Source organism: Leptonotus elevatus, chromosome 15 (assembly GCF_054856555.1).
Source record: "Leptonotus elevatus isolate MCC_2025b chromosome 15, RoL_Lele_1.0, whole genome shotgun sequence".
Lineage (NCBI taxonomy): Eukaryota > Metazoa > Chordata > Actinopteri > Syngnathiformes > Syngnathidae > Leptonotus > Leptonotus elevatus.
In genome coordinates, this window is record NC_141253.1 from 15,738,981 (window position 1) to 15,761,930 (window position 22,950).

Consider the following 22,950-nt stretch of genomic DNA (forward strand, 5'->3'; position numbering starts at 1 on the left):
AAAATGGTCCCTGGACAACCATTTACATTTTGATTCGTCAAGATATATGGTATTGTTTTTGAGGGTTAGAAGAATTTACATGTACCGGTAATTCCGACATGCTTCTAAGTTCTAGCAAGAATTTGCTACAATTTATATAATTGTTACAAAAATGTGTCACACAGGACTTGAGAAAGCAATGTAATCGGTTAGACTGACAAGAGCTTCTCATGAAGTGTTGAGATTTACATTAGAGTGAATATTGAAATGTTACTTTCTCAAATTGTCATCCATTGTTCAGATGTGTGTTGTTACCATGCTGTACTATTTCTGTAATCATTTTGCACAACCAGAGGTTAAGACCTAGATTGTTTGGAATAGATGGTGTTCAAATATCTTATATTCTGTTGTAAGTGGTTTTCCATACGTGCAGAATAAGATCCTCTATAATACTCTTTGTCTTTAAAAGGGTGACCCTGTACTTTAACTCTGCCCTCTACTTCCCCCTCATTGGGGGAAATAGTTGTGTTATATAATGGTCTAAACTCGGGAAACTACTGCTTATCCTGCAAGCCAGCCCGCTAGCAGCCAACACAATCGTATCGCATCATAGTAGATGTGTGTGTCTGATTGAACCATTTGCCAAAAGCTTTTGGGTTGCATGCTGCTTATTCATTTGAACTTCATCTTGTAGTTTCTTCGTAGCTGCTTCGGAATGAAATTCATTTCAATTGTATTGTAGGCGTGGCGTTTCCTTCCACACTCTATTGTTTTAACAATAGCCTACAAGTGCAAAGTAGTGTTAAAATGAAAACATTGGAACTTGGAAATGTCCTGATTTATTCTTTATTTCTTGTCTTTGTTTTCACTGTGTCATGCTCAAACTAGTCTAGCATCCATTTTATACAATCCCAAATGTGTATTTTTCCCATTTTATGTAGAACAGTTCACTATTATTTACTCATACTCATATCAAGCTTTATCTCACAAAGGTTAGGTCATGAGTTAAAGTTAATAATTTTTGGTTACAATTTCACAACACCACAATCAAAAGTGATCTTTTTTTTTTTTTTTTTTTCTGTTGGCAAACCCTAACCCCTAGCAGATAAAACTTCTGATTTTTATTTTATTTTACAATATACTGGTATATTTTTTTCTGTGAAAGTACATTAGTTGCAATGTTTCAGCTTTTCCCATTTGGTGCACACACTAACAGCAAACAAACAACAAAGGAAGACGCAAACAATTGGAAGAAGCGAAAAATAATTGAATCAAGACAGCAAAATATGTCAGGCACATCTTAAAGGTGTTGAAGAAACAGTGTGTATAATTTTTTAATATGTAAAAAGTGTGTTCTTACACATCAACGTACATTTTTAAATATATAATTGTAGGTCTAGTAATCGCTAGTTATATAACGCCTTACAGGCTGACATGTTTTGCTGCCATCTTTCTGCTACGGATACCTGGTCTCTCTGAGACAGTAGTGCGCCTGCTTCAAAATGCACAGATTTTGAATTTACGGTAGGTCGATGCATTCTACCTCATTGGGCAATTTCTCCCGTGATTTTTTATTTTTTTTAATATCAATAAGTGGTACGGGCGTTACAAGATTGCATATATTGTACTGTACTTGACACCATGCATGGTAATAAACAAGCCACAAATCGACCTTAGTCATATAATCAGAAGAGAGTTATTAGTTCGGTACATTAATATCACTGAAAAGAAACCCTGTATTGATGAGTTACAATTAACTAATAGCGGACCATGGTCCATGTGACAATGATTGCATGATGATATGGTGCCCATTTCAGTCTGAAATGCTCCCACACGTTCACCATTTTTTGTCTATTTTTGACACATTTTTAATCCTGCTGCATCATCCACATGTGCCAAATAAAGTTTTCAATATCTTTGTATGAGGCAGGTTGTGAAAGTGCAAATGCCAGTATAGCTCAGTTTTGTTGTTTTTTAATGTGCTGTATACATTTGCTGTATGCTGAAAGTGTGAGAGCAGTGTGCAAGTGTGCCGTTTAGAGGGAACATTGGTTGCATGCTGTGCGAATCTCGTCCGCCTTGGTACAATCGCTAGTAATTAGAAGGGCAGCTTATTTGACGCCATGGAGCCGAGGATCAGTTACTTGGGGGAGTGAGCTGCATGGTGCGCAGCAAGCTAGCTTAGCATTTAGCATTCTCAAGCAGCTGCGAAGGGAAAGACTTGCGGAAGTACGGGTAGACACGATACATTTTTTTTTAGCCAGCTCAGAGCCGATAAGTGTGACCTGTCCACAATAGCATGCTGCTGATTGGTCAGCTTGCCTTGGAGGATAAGAGCGCTTAAAAAAAAATAATAATAATAAATAAAAAATCAGCATAGCCGATCACAAAATTGCTGAGATCCCGATTTTTTAATCCCAAAGCAAAATATTGTTCAGCTCTAGATCCAACTATCCAACTTCCAGTCGGGAAGACAAGTCAAATCACCCGCCATCACGCGCTAGCCAGGAACAACTTCAAAATAAAAGCATACCAACTTGGCACTGATGTCTGAGTATTACTGTATTTGGGAAGATTTAATTTGGAAATTGGCTTTTGACCACATTGGCATCTTACAATCATGCATAGCATGAACAGTTCTTGCTGCACTGCTGGCTTGTCTTGTCTTCCTAACGTTGCACACCAAATATATAGGTACCCGAACCAGAAAATATTCCCCAAGCATTTTTTTTTTTAAACCGAGGTATTTAAATTACTCAAACTCGTTTCACCCCTGCTTTAAACGTTTGTGTCGTGATCGGTGTAATCATGTGGTACAAATCGATTGATCGTAGCAGTAACTACATCACAGGCAAAGTTAAAATAAAATGAGTCAAGTCAATGAACGACACTTCAGATTTGACAAAAACGTATAGAGACGGATGACTAACTATATCACGACATGGAATCAAGTTTCATCTCTATCATTCACATGGTCTGCACAGTTTTCCTGCTACTGTTTGTTCCCTTCTTGGCTAAATGATCAGAAAAGTGGGTCATGAGGGTTAATGCCAAGTCCTATAATGTCACTGAGCAAATTTCTTTGTAGGTTAATTTTTTTTTGTAACCCTACCTACATTTCTTGCTTCCAACTTCAACTGTCACTCTCTCATGTGTTTGTTTGGTGCTCTAAAACATATTCTATTATCTGTAGCATAAAATCAAATTCAAATGTTGGGATGCTCATGCACACTCAGAAGGTTAATCACCACCCACCATACAGGCGTTGGTTGGTCTGAATGTTTACACATCCTACCAACACTGGGATTTGTGCTGAATGTAGGCCAGCAGAATCACGCTTACGTCAAAGGCAGGCAGGCAGGCAGATAGATGCAGGGAGAGAGCAGCTGGTGGTTGTGCAGCTGTGGCCAAGGAGGAGTCTGTGGCGCACATCAATTTGCCAGAGCACCGCTGGCGGTGATCAGGCAAAGACACCGATAGGAAGAGAAGGAAAGTGCCAGAAATGAAGACTGTTCTCAGCCTGCACAGGAAATGGGCCCACGCGGTCAAAACCATACGCATCCTGCAGGGACTCGTGAGTGTTTTGAGTAAAATGGCTAACTTTTATCAGTTGTCGGCATTGCTCTGTTAGTCTTTTGGTTATGGAAACACGTGAATTCATGTAGTGTTAAGTTTTATGGTAGTGTAGTTAAGAAGGTTAATTGAATGGTGTCAGCTTTTACATCAAATCATTGATTTTGAGGTTCAAACTTAGAAGTGGTTTGCAAAAACTGTTGCTGTTGCTGAATTTGTTTCAATTCTCACATTTAATGTATAATTAATTAATCTTCATATTGATTGTCATTGTTCTTGTCAATTGGTCATGGACTGAAAAAGAACAAAACTAAATCCTTAGACGGATAATAAATAGTCTTGAATACCGTAATATCACAATTTAAAAGTCAGCCCTGATGCAGCTCTGCAGACAACTCATTGTTTTAGAGCTTGTGGTTGTGTAACAACGGAACAGACTAATGATGTGCCTTTGTCATTACATCACACATTTCATTTTTAAACAGTACAGTGAAATGAAATCACTGATGGTAATCTTGCCTTCCTCTTTGCAGAACCCGGTTATGGAGGAGACGGTCTGGGAGCAGTACACAGTGACCCTGCAGAGGGTGAGTCTATCCTCACTTCATCTTGTTCTTTTTATTAACATTTAGACACGGACTGCTGCTGCATGTTGGGATTTACAGAGAGCCTAACATTTACAACTGGGCATGCTGCAGTTAACCAACAAACAAATGTGTGCACCCTGCCTACAGATGGAACAGACATTTCTTCTAATTGGGCTGCATCCATTTTCTCTACTGCTTGTCCACATTAGGGTTGCGGGTATCTCAACTGAGTTCGAGTGAGAGGCTGGGTCCACCTTGGACTGGTGCCAGCCAAACGCATTGACACATACAAACAAACAACCATAAATGCTCCCTGACAGTTTTAAGCAAGGGTGGACAATTAGTTTTTACTTGGGGGGCCACATCACAAACTATAGGATATTTTGAGGGTCGTGCTAACATGTTTAACTGAATTGTGTTTAATGTATTTTTATATAGAGCAGTACATTTTCATTAACTGCTACTTGTGTAGATATGTTGTATGTTTCAATTATAAATAATGTTAAACAAAATTACAAGTAGTCATATAATATTAAAATTACAGTGGATCCTATGTTCCTCAGAAACAACTTGGTTTGTGAACCAAAATGTTAACCAACCAAAATTTGCTATTAAAATGAATGGAAATGAACGAATGAGTCCCTTCCACCCCTAGAACCAAGTCACTTTTGAGATACCCAGCAAAGAGCAGATGAGGAGGGGCACTCGACCAATGCGGTGGTGAACACGGCGATCCGGTAGCCTCCCGTCAGTCATGACAGCTTCAGCGGGGAGTGCTGTCTCTCGCAATGGTGATGTTCGAAAAATCGCTTCACCGTACTAAGCCGCTCCATTAAGTGCACCAGCAGTGAATGATTGGCACGCTTCATTTCTGCTGTCAAAGGAACAATAATACTCTTTGTCCGTCTTGTACTGTAAATAAGAGCGTTTAATTTTACATTTTCAGAATAAAAAAAAAATCAATAAAAACAATATGTGGCGGCACATGGCCAGCAAGAGCTCACCGGACACCACTTCAGCACTTTCTTCCAAAATCACTTGCACTTTTCAGTTTCTTGGAAGCCATAGTAAAGGCTAATTTACAGCAAAAAAATAATACTGTATATCCGAAATATGTGACGCACGGAGTAAGCACAGCTGAGCATTCCGCGTGGATGCTGTCAAAGCAATATTTGTCCCAAAAATTGTCCATAAACATGGGTATTTGTGAGAGGCAAGGTTCCACTGTAGAAGTATACACATACACTAGTAACATTATCATTATTTCGTCAGCATTCACAATTTTTTTTTAACTTAATTCTGTGCTTTTAATGTGCGATCTCAATCATATTAGCAGTAGTTTTGTTCCGATACCGATACTGGCAGTAGTATCGGTGAGTACTAACAAGTAACATGCCAATATCATTTATTCTGACGCTAATATAAGACTTCGGATGCAGCATCGTGTGCCTTGCTTATGCACGACATTCACTGATGTGTGACATGTTCACTACATGTCGAGCTAAGATATCCTATTGGCCCTTGATTGCTCTGAACCAATGGCAGGACAGCTTTTTCATTTTGAGAAAAAACAACAACTTGGGTATCGGTATGGTATCGGCATTGGCCGATACTGCAAAGCTGGTGTTTAGTTTCTTTTTAAAAAAAACACACATCAACAACACTTGTTCGTGTGAAGTGATTTTTCTTTTTTCTTTTTCTTTCATTTCTATTACTATGGGGGGGGGGGGGGGTAGAATGCATACTAAGCGACATTTGATGTTTCAACATCTGTGTCAATACCACACAAACATCAAGGTGTTTGCGGCTTTTTATTAACAAATAGTTAATACACTTCCAGTTTTCATTTTTCTATAATATGCATTCAGCAATGCATTTACTTGTTGTTCCTCAAATTTGAAATAGTGTGTGTGTGTATTATATTTCAAGTGGTATAGTTAGTTCATGATTTAAGATGGGACTGTGCTGTTTAAATGACAAATTATACACTGCAAACATGCTATTTTTAGACCAGCAGTGAGCGTCTGACTCATGACCATGTGTCCCTTGGGATTTTTGTGTAAATATTCAGCAGAACCAAAGACCCAAGTGACTGTTTTTTTGTTTTCCTTTTCTTTCTTTTACACCTATTGAGAAATACTTTGTGTGTTTCATAAAAGACAGAAAATAATAGTGCTATGTGATATGGGCAAAATGTTATATCCAAATTTAGATAAATTGATATCCAGATTAGGATATACAGCCTTGGAAAAAATTATGAGACCATCTTATTTTCTTCAATTTCTTGTTCACATTTGCCCCAAAGCTGGGCAGGGATAATTTTTCCACATGGAATAATATTACTGCAGTCACCCGCATCATGAGTTGATGTGGTGGTGGCAAGCCAGCAGGAAAGAGTTTGTAAAAGACAAAAGAATGTGCAAATGTTTGGAATAATTTCACATTTAGGGTGATTAACTACAATTTGTACCATAACTATACATTTATGATAGCCAGCACAAGGTAACCTATCAAAGTTAGCTAATTTAATATAGCCTACGAATGCTATATTCAAATGCTCCCGCAAGTGGCCAAGAATAGAAACAGTTGTCAGTTTACTTTAAATCACTTAATTGAGCAAACCGTAAAAAAACAATTGTGTTAAATACACCTTCTCTACACAAGTTGCCGAAGGCCACAACTCACGCAGAGTGACTCAACGCAGACTGACTAACGGTTTAGCCAGTTAACGGCCAGCCAGCTCTACACTCATTCACCGACATCCACGTCATTCACCAGGCCAGGCCCTGTGTTTAACCCTCCAAATCCAAAGATGTCGGCGGCGACAGGAAGACACACTTGTTTTTCTAATCATTATAACTCCTGAACCGTTAGCACTAGCAACGTAATTTCAATGGCTTCTTTTTTTTGAGAGAGAGAGAGAGAGCTCAGTATTGTTCATTCGGTAATCTTACCGATTCGACATGTCATCATCATTGCTCTCTCTCTTTTTTTCTTTTTTTTTTTCAAAGGCTTCTACAGCAGAGAAGTGGCGCTTTGCGTGGATACCACATACATTACAGTAGCTAGCAGATTGTCACGTGTGGAGGAGAGGGAAGTCCCTCGTCATAAAGAGGAGTCACTTCAAAGTATTGTAACTCCAGAACTATTTGTGCTAGCAACGCCATTCCTATGGTTTCTGAGAGCGGAGAAGCGGAGCTTTGCATCGATTCCACATACATGTGTGGAGGACGGGGAAGCGCTGTGTCATAGAGGAGAGCGGCGCAGGTTTGGGGAGTAACGGAATTCATGTACCGGCGTTATGTAATTAGAATACAAAAAATTTAACTGTATTCCGTTGCAGTACAGGAAAAAAACTGACGGACCTTCCGTCAATATGGACAAAATGCCCAATCATCTACAAAGATTACAGTAGACGCGCGGAGTGATACGTTTTGTTATGTCAGTGATTTGCCCCGTTGCCTACTGTGAATTCCTACACCACAATAGAGCGAAGTCCGGCTCCTTTATTTTTTAATTGTTAGACACAACGGGGTAAAAAAAAAAAGAAGGAAAAAAGCTGCTGTGTTTTATAATCATGTTGATTTAATCAATTTTGGATTACAGTACAAATTTAACCGCACTTGACACATCCTGGATGATTATGCACCGTAGGCAAGCAGAGGTAACGTAACAAAGGCTGCCAGGATGGCTTAAGCTAAATGCTAACCAATCTCCGCTGCCGAGCCTCCTTACTTCTACAATGCCGGTTCATAACACACAAAACTGGTAATTTGGTACCACAACTCTGGTAACGGTATATTGTTTACTGATGGAGAAAAAGTGTGGCTTAGTCCCATTAAAGAAGTGGAAATATTCTATACTATTCTTTAAAAAGTTGCATTTGTCGCAAAATGATTCGTTAGTACTGACTCGGTTATTGATTAACAAAAACCCACTTCCGGCAACGCTTAGTCAATTTTTCTAAGTTTCTTGTCAATTGTGCATCGTCAACAAAATGGACGTCTATCATTGATGGTTTGACAGACCTTCCGTCAATGTTGACGGAATGCCCACCTCTGAAAATAATAATAATAATAACCCACAAACGACTGTAGGCTGCGCAGCCAAGACACACGCTATTAAATGAAGGTCAAAAGACTTTAAATTTATACAGTTTATAAGTTTTAAATGCAGGTCCGTGCTTTTGATGACGGTCCTGACAGCACGGCACTGCTAAAAGTGACAGTACTACAGTGAAACATGAGACCGGTGATCCTTAAGTGGACAAGTAAATAATACCTACACCTCACATGCAAATGTTGTTGTGATTAATAATGCAAAGTAATAGAATAGAATACCCAATTCCAAAAATATTTGATTGCTGCGGCCCTAATTTTGTTTTGTTAGATGTTTATGCACAGCACTTTGTTTCGGCCGTTTCAAGTTGTCTTAAGGCTATGAATAAAATTGTGTTGCTTTAGTGTAGCAACAGGCACACCCCAATACCCCACACGCAACAATATCAACAAATGATAGTTATAAAAATAGACGTTTATCTCACATTATGATATGTATCGTCTCACATTACGATATGTATTGTAATATTGTAAGGGCAATGTAAGCACTGTTTTTGATGTTTGACATTTATCCAACAAGCAATTAACTTGCCACAAGGTCAAATTGTCATTTATTGTTAAACGTGTACTGTGAGAGCAGAGCAAACCAGTTGAGGTTAGTTAATCATCACGATGAGCCCATTGTCTTGTGCTACAGTTCATTGTAGCCAGAAAAGCTGATTTAGTGGGTTGAAAAAAAAAATCCCTTACTCCAGGCATTTGTCCTCCAGCTCTCAACCCCTCCACAGCCATCTGTCACACTCTGCTCACTACACCTACTTTGATTCTCTTCTACCGTGTGTTAAGTAAGTCTCTTTGGGGAAACATCCAAATCAACCCATGCAAGAGAGGTGCAAACATGTTAATCCTGTTAAACGATAGCAAAAGTAAATGGTAAGAATGGGGATTGAAGTCTTTCTTAGTGCTATATTAATGCATACTGTGTATTTTTCAGTGATGGTCTACTCGACGAGCTGCAAAACAAGTTGTTATGCATGCAGCCATGTCTTATCTCCGGAGTATTGATTGGCTCTTCTTGTTTTTGTGTGTGTGAAGCCAGAGGCATTGATTGAGACGGATTTCATTTGTATGCATACAGCCTTTATTTTTGAGGGAAATCCACCTTTTAAAGATATTTGCAATATTGCAAACTTGCAAGCATTTATTGTTGTAATCACAAAGCTCAAACTCAAAGTGATTCACACTGACTTTACATTCACCTACTGATTGTGCAGCATCAGGAGCAACTGGATGTTCATTATCTTGCACAAGAAACACTTCGACATGGTAACAAGAGCCAGGGATCAAACCCACAACCTCTGGGTTGGGAGACTACAACTGAGCCAATCATTAAGACAAATCACTTAATGTACTCTACTCCAATGTCAGAGTTACTTCATACAAGTCAGCTTTGAACATTTTAAATTTCTTGCTTAAATTCATATTTCAAATCATTGGGGAAAAACACCCTCATAACTAATTATCAGGCATCCGAGTGAATCAGTAAATACAGTTCAGAAATTCTCACCGATGGTTTGAAGTAAAAGGTCCTTTAAAAAAAAAATTGCAGCTGATATAGAACTTTAATTACGCTGCTTTGGCTTCAATTAGGGCTGGGCAATAAATCAAATTAATTCGATACATCGACATTTTAAAAATCGAATCGTTGAAAATTTGCTAAATCGTGAAATAGAATTTTGTCTTTTGGATTATTAAAAGCTGTTGTTCTTAGGTTGCGTTACATTCAAATATTTTTGTACGCTGTAATTTTGCACAAGTGTCAGAATGCTGGATGGGTGCTTTACAAGACATGTTTACAATAGCTAACAACTTCTTAATTGTGGCATTTCAGAAAAAAACTATGAATGTTAAGTTTGTTAAAACTAATTTAGAATCAGTATACATTATTGTTGTCTTAACATTTTGCAAATGAATTATTTTTGGATAAATGAAACCTTTGGATAAATGTTTGTTGGGTTTATTAGATTAAAATCGATTAAAATTTAATTGTCCTGAATGTCTGTATTGATATTTTCACACTAATCTTTAAGCCAATTTAAGGCAGTGGTTAATTATGGTGGCTAGCAAAACATTTAACAAAAATATCTAGTGATGCACCTCTTGTTATTTTATTTCCAATGCTGAACCCTCTTGATGTCTTACAGTGTATAATTTGGTTTCATTATATAAAACAAAAAGCACTCTCTTTGCTCAACAAGTGACAGGACAAAACCACAGTTCAGCCTTGGGTTACCTGACGCTGTAGCTTAGAGTGTTTCCCAACCTTTATTGAGCCAAGGCACATGAATTCTAAACTTGTGATTTAAGCTTTTTATCCACACTACAGAGCCAATATCAGGTACATTTATAATAACATTGTGAATTTAGTATTGGTAACTTTATTGGCAACAGTAGGAGTGGCAAATGGAGTCGCAAGGCATTTGGTAGAGGTCACCCCTTGCCACCCTGTAAAACCGCCTTTGGTTTGTACCCTAAGGATCAGTACATTACACAGATTATAGCACACCCACACAGATCACACACATACACTTCTCAATCCAATGTCCTGCAACACAACAAACAATCTTTCTAATATTTAAATGTAGTGTACTCTATCAGCGAAAAGAAGCCTTCTTCATTTTGTCTGTCTGTTCACTTCACCCTTCCACTATCAGCATTGGCCATCTGCTCAAGATAGAGGGAATTGAATGAATAGAGGGTTTTTTATGTACAGATGGAAGGGATAAAGCGAAAGGGTTGGTCAAATCTCTGAACTAATCTCATCTGCGCAATCTGGAACAGCGGCAGGTAGATTGTGTGAAAGCCGCAACACAGCGAAAGGTCTTTACTGTTTGGTTTGGTCACCTTTTGCATAAGCTGTACTTGTCCTTTCACACGTGGTAACATGATGAATCTTCATATTAGCAAGGCTTTTAATTACAGATGCACAGAGCACAATTTCAATGAACCCAACAGCTCTGAACTGCCTATGTGACTGCAGTGCTCACGAATGTAATTAAACGGCCAAAAATCCTTTTTAAATGCTATCACAATGTCATAGAGCCACGATAATACAGTGGGAGCTGACACACACCACTAGGATTACTGAACTGCTTTTTCGCTCACACTGATTTACACACACGCACACAAACGTGCACGCAAATAGAATAGATCCGACCTATGCTGGATTATCATGTTTAATTTTCTTGTTTCTCAGGATCCAAAGATGGGTTTTGGCATTGCTGTATCAGGAGGGCGAGACAACCCCAATGAGGACAGTGGCGAGACGTCCATTGTGGTGTCTGATGTTCTGCAGGGAGGACCAGGCGATGGCTTGTTGTTGTGTGTATTGCTATTTCATTCCTTAAGAACTTGTTAGACTATTAGTTGTCATTATCCAATTCCAAATGCCCATAATACTCTTCTATTTGTATTCAAGTTTTTTCTATCATGCATTTTTGGTATTTTTCAAGTGGCATTTTTTTAAACCTATACCCTGCTTAATTGCGAAACCCCCCACTTATTAATGTGGTTTTTTTTTTGGTGGAGGGGGGGGGGGGGCAATCACCTGCTTATTCTCTTTTTTTTTAAAATTTCAATTGTAGTCTTTTTCGTGGCATTTACAATAGCTGTCAATTACTGTATTGGCATATTTTTGCTATTCACAGTCGTGCCTGGTCTCCATCCCCTGCGAATAGTGGGAGTGTAAAGTTTGAATCACATACAGTGTATCCCGTCAATGCGAATCTGACATCAATATTTGCTCATCAGTGATGTATACATAACCGCGTCTGGTCAACACCTAAAATGCATTACAACACCTGCTGTAAATCTAAATTATAAAATGCATTTAAATGCCTGCTATAAATCTAAATTATATTGCGTACATTGGAATCAGGCATTTAGGCCTGCAGTGTAATTCCAGACTTTGAAAGGTTGTCAGCCATGAGGCACCCACACTTTCTGCACAGGGAAATCGTGTCTGGATTAATCAGTCATCCAACAGCTCATTTATTCACTCACTAGAAGATTACCGAAGTAACAATTGTATCACATTACAAACGAGATGGCACAGGTACTACAGAGGATTAGCACTTTTGTTTATAGATGCCTACCCCCTGGAATCCAACTGTGTTCTGTGTCATCAATCAAGGGCATTATCGATTGTCACCAAAACGATCTATAAGGCTGTCGCACTTCCTCACTCAGAGGCAAAAATCAGATGGTTCACAGCAGGAAATTGTGATTCCTCCGTTGTGACTATAATTGATGAGTCATTTGTTTGAATAGCAGCTGATGTAACCGAACTCTGCTTCTCTGGCTATCATTCTTGTTATTTATATTAACTTATTTTGCACTACTTATTGTGTTGTACATAAATTAGTATATTGCATGACTAAGTGTTTCACTCATATGTTTCATATCTGTTATGTTTAGTGAGAATGACAGAGTGGTGCAGGTGAACGCCATTCCCATGGATGGAGTCAATCATTCCTTCGCCGTTCAAACCCTCAGAAAGTGTGGAAAAGTTGCAAAAATAGTAAGTTAAGGGTTTGATTCATTGAATATATCACTTTTATATTGAATATCTTCATTAATATGTATAATTGTAAATATTTTTGATTAACTTTTTTCATTGTGGACACAAACAAAACCTAATCATAAAATCATGCCAACTAAATGAGGCACAACTTGATGTTTAAAATAAAATAAAATAATAGGGCTGTAGTCCCAATTTCCCCCCTCAAATTTGTATTCTTGCTCTTTAAGGTACCATGTAATCAAAATCCATTTTTTGCATTTCTTACAATGTCGAAATGAATCTGTGGCCTGGTTTAAGTTGACATCTGTGAGGTTTGTCAATTGTATACAATAGCCGATTAAAGTCAAAAGGCAGAAAAAGGAGCTGCTCAGTTTCAGGCATCGTTATGTGGCAGACTTGTCAGGTACCTGCCTCACTGCTATTGAGGAATAAATAGCTTCAATTTATTTTTGGACAAATTCCTAAGCATCTTAGAGCAAGAATTGTGCTTTTGTTCGGCACAGTACCTGGAGAATGACTTAAACCTCAATACTTCCTGATTTATTTATTCAAGTTTTCATCTCCACTCTTTTTGTAAGATAATAACATGCCCACACATCTTTTTTTGAAGATCATTGCCTAACAGTGCCTTTGCTGCAACTACACTGAAAGCCTACTGCTCTGAGATGCTTAACGTGATTAAATACAATTTTGAAACCGTAATACCAAGCATCTGGAAATTGGAAGACCATCATTTGCCATTCTAGACATACATTCCACTTCCTGATGTATTTATCTTGTGATTATGACATTTTCAAACATCATGTTTGGATTTCAATTTAAGAAGTAAAATGTTTTACTCTGGAACCTTTTGTGTGAACTAACAGACCGTCAAGAGACCAAGAAAGGTTCCTGTAAATGTCCTGAATCGTCCTGGTTCACCTGATGATCGAGTTTTCAACAATGATTACACTGAAGATTACAACTACGACCAGGACCGTCGCAGTATGTACAGTAACCGGCAGGACCACAGCCTGGAGAGGGAACAAGGCGGTTACATGGATTCTGGCTACCAAACCCGTGAACGTGATTATGACAGAAACTATGACCGACGAGAACGGGGCAGGAGTGCAGAGAGAGACCGGAGCCCCGACCAGCCATACAGGAGAGATGGTAGCAGAGGTCGCGCCTTGGACAGAGAACGTAGCCCTGATCGTCACCACAGGAGCGATCACGCAATAAACCGTGACTATAGCCCAGACAGAAGATACCGTAGCGAGCGCACGTTAGACCGAGACCACAGTCCTGATCGGCGCTACCGCAGTGAGCGAACCCTTGACCGTGACTATAGTCCAGACCGACGCTCTCGTAGTGACCGTGCGCTAGACCGCACAGACAGCCCCGAACGGCGCTACAGACGGGACAGTCATAGCCCGGGACGCAACCATGGACGTAACCACAGTTTTGAGCGAGGACGGGAACGAATTCCCAGTGACCCGAAGAAATATGATGAGCCTCTTAAAAGGGGTGGTAGCAGAGACCGGCTAGAGCGTTCACCGTCACCTGCGGCCATGCCCATCCCTATGCCACGTCCTGCTCGAGAATTGGAGCCACTGGAGAAACCTCTGAATGTTCTACTGCTGAAAAATCGGCCTAACGAAGGTAAGACACAAAGATACCATATATTATATACAAGGCTTATACATATCAACAGAGATGCTTGTTATTTTGTGTTCCAGAGTATGGCCTTCGACTGGGCAGTCAGCTTTTTATCAAAGAGATGACCAGCACAGGGCTTGCCAGCAGAGATGGGAACCTACAAGAAGGAGACATAATTCTGAAGGTGCCAAAGCATTTCTCCAGTGTCAAATTTGTGAAGGCACTCGGGTTCAGATGCTCATTGCCCATCTTAACTACACAAAAATGATCCAGATGCTGTTCTCAGCCCCCCGTCCACCCCCCTTTTATTATATGTTTTTAAATTTGTATTTTGCTGTGTTCTGAAGTGATTCGGTATTGTTTTGCTGTGAATCAGTTTAGCAGAAAAAAATGAAAAGCATAAAGTTGCAATTTTAATGTTAAAGATTTTTCTACATCCTGCATGCTCCACCAATTTTCAGATGAGTAAAAAAAAACTGTTTTTGTTTTGTTTTGTTTTTTAAACAGTGCCTATCAGCTTGTATCTTCCCTTCAGTGTGAAGTCTTGGGGGACAGTTTCTTGGGGGTGGATTGGTACCTTGCACGAGCTTGACACATAGAATGTAGTTACGCTTTAGGCCAGAGGTGGCATTCGCGAGTAAAAAAAGTGACAAGTTCCACAATTCACCTTTAAATTAAATTAATATTCAAAATAGTTCAGGTTTTTTGCACATTCATTTTTTTTGTATCTGTACATAGACCAATTCAATAAAGGAATACTTGATAATAAATTGTAATTAATTCAGTTTTATAAAATGACATTACACTGCAACCCTTGTGAGGATAAGCGGTTCAGATAATGGATGGATAGAATATGACCTTAATTTAAGCAGTTGTTTTTGTTAGTTTTTCATTTAGCTTTACTTCTAGACAAGAAAATAGTTAACTGCTATACACAATGTGAGTTTAAGAAACATTGTTGAGTCTATTAAAAAAATAAAATTGTTTATTATTTTTATTGTTTAATAAAACCCTAGCTTGACTTCACTGGAATTAACCTACAAAAAAAGCTCCACAAAATTAGAAAGTTTCTCTTTAAATGAAGTAATTGATTTACAAAATTGTTTCTCCCCCAAAATATATGTTGTGTATATACAGTATGTCATTGAGTCTCTGTGTGGTGAGTGCCGTATTTCACTACTTTGGTGCTCCTTCCCACTCAGCCTACAGTTCGCTGAATTTAAATGTCATAATGGGGTATATGCCACAGAGGAGGCGGGACTTCTGACCTCTGTAAGTCACACACCAATGCTGTTTCCGGTTACTTTTGCGACATAATAGGCTGTTTTCCAATACTCGCACTTCCACCCTTGTGCCCCTCAATTGTGTGTTCCTGTTAATGGGTGCGAGTGTGTAGGGTGTCTCAATTGCTCCCGAGTGCGTCTCAGACACACACACTCGCACCCATCAACAGGAACACACAAATGAGGGGCACAATGGTGGAAGTGCGAGTATTGTGAAAAAGCCGGCTATAGTTATGTCGCAAAAGTAACCTGAAACAGCGTAGGTGTGTGACTTAGGGAAGTCGGAAGTCAGTGGCATCTACCCGATCGAGTGAGTAAAACTATAAAATGCATCGATTGCCAACACTGACGCATCTAACAACTACACGGTGGGGTTGCTCAAATGCAAATAACCAGCTAACATTAGCATTTGTGTAGTATTTTCTATACCAAGTGTGTCAACAAGAGGCACTGTGTAAACACACTGCACTTGCTGCTAATATAAGACGGGTTACCAAATTGCTCTGCGTTTGTCTGTCTACACAGCAGGTTAAGCGCATCAGTGGGAGCTCAGTTCAGAGCTCAATTTATTTACAAAAATAAAGCTCTAGCGAAAATAGAAAATCGCAAAGTTATAAATTCAAGTTCATACATTTGATATAGATACTAGTTAAAAAATGGGAATTTTTGGGTTTGATATTGGTGGTGACTCCCATTCCATCCGAGCCCAGCCTACTCGGGCTTCGAAGCTGTGCTGCCACTGTGTCACCTGATTGGGAGCCTGGGCCACCAAGTCAGCGGCTTTAATGGCTCCGAGGAGTGAGGTTTTAGTGTACACTCACGTAGCATAAGCCACCACCGCTGACCGCAATGTCGTAGCTCCTTGTGGTTAACAATAATGGCAAAGAGATTGAAACGGTCAAAATTGTGGGTACGTATACATGATGGTGATGATGCCACAAGTGCAATCAATCATTAAACATTAGGAGGAGAAACAAAAAAAGCTTAACAACTTTTAGAAATTGTGCATCTCATCACACAAAAGTGCTTTTTTGCAGACCAACTGGATACAGCTCAATGTTCTACACCAGTTTTCTTGGACACAAATAATTGTTTTATAATGTTTAACAGTTTAACTGTCATTTTATTGTAAATTCGTGTTCATTATGTAGTATATAAAGTACCAGATCGATAAACAGTATTGTTAATAGTAAGTTGTATTGTTAAAAATTAATGATAGGCCAACCCACATTGTGCACCTGTTATAAGTGTGTGGTTTCATAGTGAAAGAGTGCCAGTACTGGAATGGCCTGCCAGCAGTCCTGACCTGTCATCATTTGAAAATGTGTGGCACATGATGAGGAGCAAAATGTGACAACGGAAACCCCCGGACTGTTGAGCAACTGAAGTTGTACATTTGGTGAAAATGGGAAAGAATTCCACCTAAACATCGAAACAATTGGTGCCCTAAATTCCTAAATGTTTGAGTGTTGTTCAAAGGAAAGGTGATGTGATATAAATTACAAAGAATTTTGCCCCAGCCACAATTTTTTTTAGGGAGCATGTTGCAGGCGTCAAATTGTGAATCCTTGAAATTTATTTATCAGTTAGAATATTGAATTACTTGTCTTTGAAGTGTATTCAGTTGAATATACCTTGAAAAGTATTTCAATATCATTATATTATGTCTTTTTTTTTTTATGTTTTACATAGCGTCCCAACTTCATTGGATTTGTTGTTTGTAGTAACTCTCTATGCATCTCATCTCTCCAATGTCAGATCAATGGAACAGCGACTGAAAACCTGTCTCTCAGCGACGCAGGGAAGCTGATTGAGAAGTCTCGCGGGAAACTGCAGCTGGTGGTCCAGAGAGACAGGCAGCAAGTGCTGATCCGAGTCCCCCCGATGGTCGACAGCGACTCAGAGCTTGATGGTGAGAGATACTTGAAACTGAAAAGCAGCAGGTCCTATCCGGTGTAGAACAAACGTGGCAGTCGTCGTCCTGTATTCCCCCAACATAATGACTGCGTAAGAATCAAATGTGGAAATGTTGCACATGTTGATGTTTTGTATTTGTCCCTTAATCCTGTGTTTCCATTATTGAATAAAAGTTTTAATTTGATATCAGTTTATAGTATTCTTTACATTCTGTTGTCACAAAGCAGAACGTCACACTATGAGCTAACCAAAGGCGGCAAGCAATTCTCATTCTATTGCCACCTTCAAGAGAATTCTCTTTTATATCTAGTTGAAATGTCACGTGACCTAAAATTGTGCTGTGATTGGTCCAATCCAACCTAGATAAGTGGTGTGAATGGTTGTTTTTGTTCACCAAACATCTGCAGGGAGGGTGGAATATCCAGAGGACCTGTGACCCACTTTGTCTGTTTTTGGGACTGCGTGTGTGTTTGTGAAGGTTCTCACCCGCCTTTGGCAGGGTGAACTAATCCACCACTATAATCCTGCTATTGGATATGACAGAATTTCATCATGTGATGGTTCACACCATCCATGTGGCTCATTGCTTTGAAAATCAATAGGGGTTTGTGTGGGTGTGGCGTGTAGTGGCATGTAGGTGTGTGTACGTATATTCTAAAACCTCTAATCACTTTAAGTGCATCCACTAATAGTATTGCCACACCTCTGTTAACCTCTGAAATGCAATCAGATGTTTGATTGTGCATTTTTAATAACATTTTTTATGATGATGCCTTTATAATTCATGTAGTTGGTAAACTTGAACCGGTATACAGTGTTTTATTCTTGTTTTCCATGACCCTGTGGGATAAGTTACATCATATAAGAAATACAAAGGGGATTTTTCTAAGTCTACTGTCATCAAAACATGAAGACAACACAAAATAATTATGTTGGCAGACTTAAGGCTCTCAACATCCAATTCACACTAGAGTTGTCAAGTTGTGTATGTCTGTGTTTTGCAGATATTTCTGAGATCGAGTCTTATCGTTCCTACTCTCCACAAGATGAAAGACGAGGCCATCATTCAGACCTATCTTCACACTCCTCCAATGAGCGGCTCCGAGAGAAGCCAAGGTTCAGAATGTCACTGTCTGAGCTTTAGGGCTCTTTTAAAGGTTCAGGAATTAGAGACTACAGTAAAGGCAAACATTTACATGAGACCACTGCAAAAAAATGTCTGGCTTTGGCCAATATACTAAGAATCATTTACTGAATACGTTTAAAACAGTGCTTCTTAACTATGTTGGAGGTACCGAACCCCACCAATTTCTTATGCACATTCATTGAACCCTTGATGATTATTATTTATTTATTTTAAAGTCCGATTCAAGACATAGGTAGCCTATAGGATTTACTGGTGAACAAAATGAACAGGGAAGGTAGCCTTTTGGTAGAATCTGGTTCTTTTCACCTTTAATTCAGAAAGTGTTCTTCTATTCACTATTTATTTATTTTTGCTAGATAGCTAGTTTTGCTGGACTAGACTTGCTCAAATTGCATTTGCAAATCATGGATTTAGGACATTGACTCCTATCACTCAACTCTATATTCACAAAGCTCTTTAAAACAACCTGACTCACCAAACCCCAGGGGTTTGATCGAACTCAGGTTAAGACCTGAGAACACTGATTTAAAAAGATTTGTAATGAGTGTCAAGAGAAAATAAGCTTCGTGAGGATGTCTGAATTGGTATTAGAGACCTTCTAAATAGAGCGCAAAATTAAGATTGTGTAGAATTACATTAATTCATTTTTAGAGACAAATGTGCCCCTATTTCAATGACTGCAAATGTTAAATGCTGACTGTCTTTCACCTGTAAACCAGGATGGCCAATAATTAGAATTTCCGTTTGTTACTAGAGAGGAGCCATCCAATCGGCTGGCTAAGATGGGTGGTATGCCAACCCCATTCAAAGGTCTTGAGCGAGCTGTGGAAGACACACCCCCAGTGCCTCCTGAGAGGGCGGAGTCGCGACCACAAACGCCACCAAGTAAACATTTTTTTTATTTCTTACTTTCCAATTTTCAAAACATTAAGTTAATGAGAAGTATTTACGTTCTATTATTTTGCTCCTGCTCTGCAAGCAATCGCAGTTGGCCCAAAAGTTCACGCTCCTCCTAAAGTACCACTAAAGCCAAACAAAGAAGACCAGGAAGTGTACGGGTCAGTAGTATATCAGATATTCTTGATATTTTGGTGACTAACGTTTATAAAGGTCACATTTCATCTGGTAAGAGTTCTGTATGATAGTAAATTGATGATTTCTTGTTGGCATCTTCCAGACCGAACACACTGATGGTCCATTTTCAGAAAGGTGACAGTGTTGGTATGAGGCTTGCTGGAGGGAATGATGTTGGCATCTTTATTGCGGGAGTTCAGGAAGATAGTGCAGCTGAACAGGAAGGTCTTCGTATTGGCGATCAGCTTGTGAAGGTGAGATTTGCTGTTTTTTCTCAATTCTAAACATGACAATATGTCTCAAGAGGCAAATACTCTGGCTTTTTTAATATATGGTAAATATATATATATATATATATATATATTTTTTTTTTTTTAATCAAGCATAGCATTATTAATATGTAGGAACCAAAATCACAATTCATTGTTGAAATGGTAAAATGCAACATTACTATTAAGCTCATAATAAGTGAATTTCATCATAAATCAGTGTGTTAACAGCAGTTGGTATTATGATCTTGCTATTTATGTTACAGGTGAACAATGTGGACTTTAGGGGCATGGTCCGTGAAGATGCAGTCCTTTATCTCCTGGAAATTCCCAAAGGAGAAGATGTGACCATTCTCGCACAGAGCAAGCCAGAAGGTATTATATGTGTATTTGTGTGTCCAATGTCTCTGAAGTGTTAGCTAACAATTGTCAGCTCTTATATACAAGTAATAATTTTACACAATAACTGAGTACAGTGCAATGAAAAATATATCAAATAATTATTGGTGAAAGCAGTTCAGAGAATTGAACCTGCTGGTATGTGAAATGTTTAGAACCACAATTTATTTCACAGCAGTTTAGTTTGTGAATTGTCATCCATAAATAAGCCCACAATGACATCCATCTCTCTCTTTGTTTTTCAGTTTACAAAGACATTTTAGCATCTGGCAGAGGCGACTCCTTCTTTATCAGGACCCACTTTGAGTACGAGAAAGAGGCTCCTCAGAGCCTTCCTTTCACCCGAGGAGAGATTTTCAAAGTTACTGACACACTCTATGACGGCAAGCTGGGCAACTGGCTAGCAGTCCGTACAAACAAAGAAAACCAGTTGCTGGAGAAGGGCATCATTCCTAATAAAAGCAGGTCTGTATAGTCTTGTGGAAGCAGGCAAAAATTGTAATCTGTTATTCCTTTTGCAGCAGCTCTCCTCATGTAACATGCAAGCTCAATTTGTTCACGTGTCAGCTGGAAAGATGCAACATTTGTTACAAAAAAATGAATGTGACTGAGGCACTTTTGTTTGATATCACAGAGCAGAGCAAATGTCTAACGTCCAGAATGCTGCACGAGCTGCATCAGGTAACGACAGAGGAGACTTCTGGAGGCTTCGAGGTCAAAGAGCGGCTAAGAAAAAAGATCTTCGCAAGAGTCGAGAGGATCTGAGTGCAGCACCAGTTGCTACACGATTCTCAGCCTATGAGAGAGTTGTCCTGCGTGAAGGTGCCCTAACCTCAATTTATACTGCAGGAATGTTGTTGCTACCAGGTGGGATTCTTGAATGTCTTTGTCCAACGGCTGTTTATTGTTTTTCAGCTGGCTTCAAGAGACCTGTGGTCATATTTGGGCCCATTTCTGATGCTGTGAATGAAAAACTGGCCAGTGACATGCCGAATGAGTTTGTCATTGCTAGTAAGTGTTTATGCTTTGTATTTTAGGATAACATGGTAGAGATTGTGCTTGAGTTAGGCAAACTAGTATTCTACTTACAACATTATACACCCGTAAATACTGTGATCTTTCCTGTTCAAGAAACCGAGCCGAAGGATGCAGGAAGTGAGAAATCATCCGGAGTTGTGAGACTGAACACAATTCGACAAATTATTGAACAGGTATGCTTTTCCACAAAATGCATTTTAATAATGTTGATCCACTTTGTAACATTGGAACTTTTTCCCTAAGAATACTCACGCGCTGCTGGATGTGACTCCCAAAGCCGTTGACACCTTGAATTACACCCAGTGGTATCCCATCGTCATTTTCCTGAATCCAGACAGCAAGCAGGGACTCAAGACCATGAGGAATCGCCTCTTGCCTGGATCCACCCGCAGTGCACGCAAACTATATGAGCAGGCCATTAAGCTGAGAAAGACATGCTCACACTTTTTCACTGGTAGGTTTTGTCACTGAGAGGTTGTTTGGTTGTTTTAGTATTTTAAATTATGAGAGCTCTGTCACTGTTAACTGCTGGAATATTAGGGTTATTCATTAATAGTGAATTAACCAATAATTTAGCATTTTGGCCAACCATCCATCTTTGCAGTTCTGTTTTTGATTTATTGAGCAGTGATCTGTAATTTTATTCATATACCTTATCAAATGAATGGCAGACATTAATTCCCAAATATTTAAAGCCCTTTAAATGGTACTGAGAGCTTACTAAAACAGTGATTTTCCAAATTTATTAAGAATGCTTCACTCTTGGGATAGTTAATTTGATAGCCCCAAACATGACTGTATTTCATAAGGTTATTCAGTAATGGGGGAAGTGACATCATTGGTTGAGTTGAAAATACTAATAAATCATCTGCATAAAGTGCAAGTTTATGTTCATCCATGTTCAACCCTTTATAGAAAAATAAATGTGATTTTTTTTTTTTCCTCCAAATTCTGTCCTACACAAAAACAAATAATGCTACAAGAACATCAAATTCTTGGCTCACCATTATCCTAATATGCATCAAAATGCAATTGGTCCATTTCCCAATGCTACATATGATTGGATGCAAAAGTTTTACTACATTTGATTGCTGTCTAGGTCTTTTTTTGAGCACGGTACCAACACCAAAGCCCCAGCTCAAAAGGAGCAGCCCAATGTTTGTGTGCCTCTTCACTCTGACATCTCCCCTTGCATGCCTCCATGTGTGTGATTGGCTGATACTGTACTGTATACATACTGTATATACAGCCTTAGTGTATATGTTACAAAGTGTGAGTTGTGTTTCCCCTTGAGAGATTCTGATAAACGTTATGGAATGCTTTAAAGTAAATATGACTCCCCTATCAAATACATACTGATTGACATAATCTACATACTATAAAAGCAATTAACCATTAAATTCATT

General features: G+C 39.0%; 1 protein-coding gene across 8 annotated transcripts in view; it reads left to right on the forward strand.

Moving 5' to 3' along the window:
* The window catches only part of tjp2a (tight junction protein 2a (zona occludens 2)), a 60,385-nt gene that overhangs the window by 30,808 nt on the left and 6,627 nt on the right, over positions 1-22,950 (forward strand). For 7 of the 8 annotated variants that reach the window (XM_086095872.1, XM_086095874.1, XM_086095866.1 and 4 more), the window contains 16 exons: positions 4,086-4,139; positions 11,454-11,578; positions 12,674-12,776; positions 13,646-14,420; positions 14,498-14,601; positions 17,459-17,612; positions 18,622-18,733; positions 19,519-19,649; positions 19,744-19,822; positions 19,942-20,092; positions 20,374-20,482; positions 20,752-20,971; positions 21,141-21,328; positions 21,422-21,517; positions 21,638-21,717; positions 21,788-21,998. In XM_086095872.1, the coding sequence (XP_085951998.1) occupies positions 4,086-4,139; positions 11,454-11,578; positions 12,674-12,776; positions 13,646-14,420; positions 14,498-14,601; positions 17,459-17,612; positions 18,622-18,733; positions 19,519-19,649; positions 19,744-19,822; positions 19,942-20,092; positions 20,374-20,482; positions 20,752-20,971; positions 21,141-21,328; positions 21,422-21,517; positions 21,638-21,717; positions 21,788-21,998 (2,692 nt within the window). Of the gene's footprint in view, positions 1-3,340; positions 3,554-4,085; positions 4,140-11,453; positions 11,579-12,673; positions 12,777-13,645; positions 14,421-14,497; positions 14,602-17,458; positions 17,613-18,621; positions 18,734-19,518; positions 19,650-19,743; positions 19,823-19,941; positions 20,093-20,373; positions 20,483-20,751; positions 20,972-21,140; positions 21,329-21,421; positions 21,518-21,637; positions 21,718-21,787; positions 21,999-22,950 lie in introns of those variants that run through there. The other variant, XM_086095870.1, reaches the window with a different exon arrangement.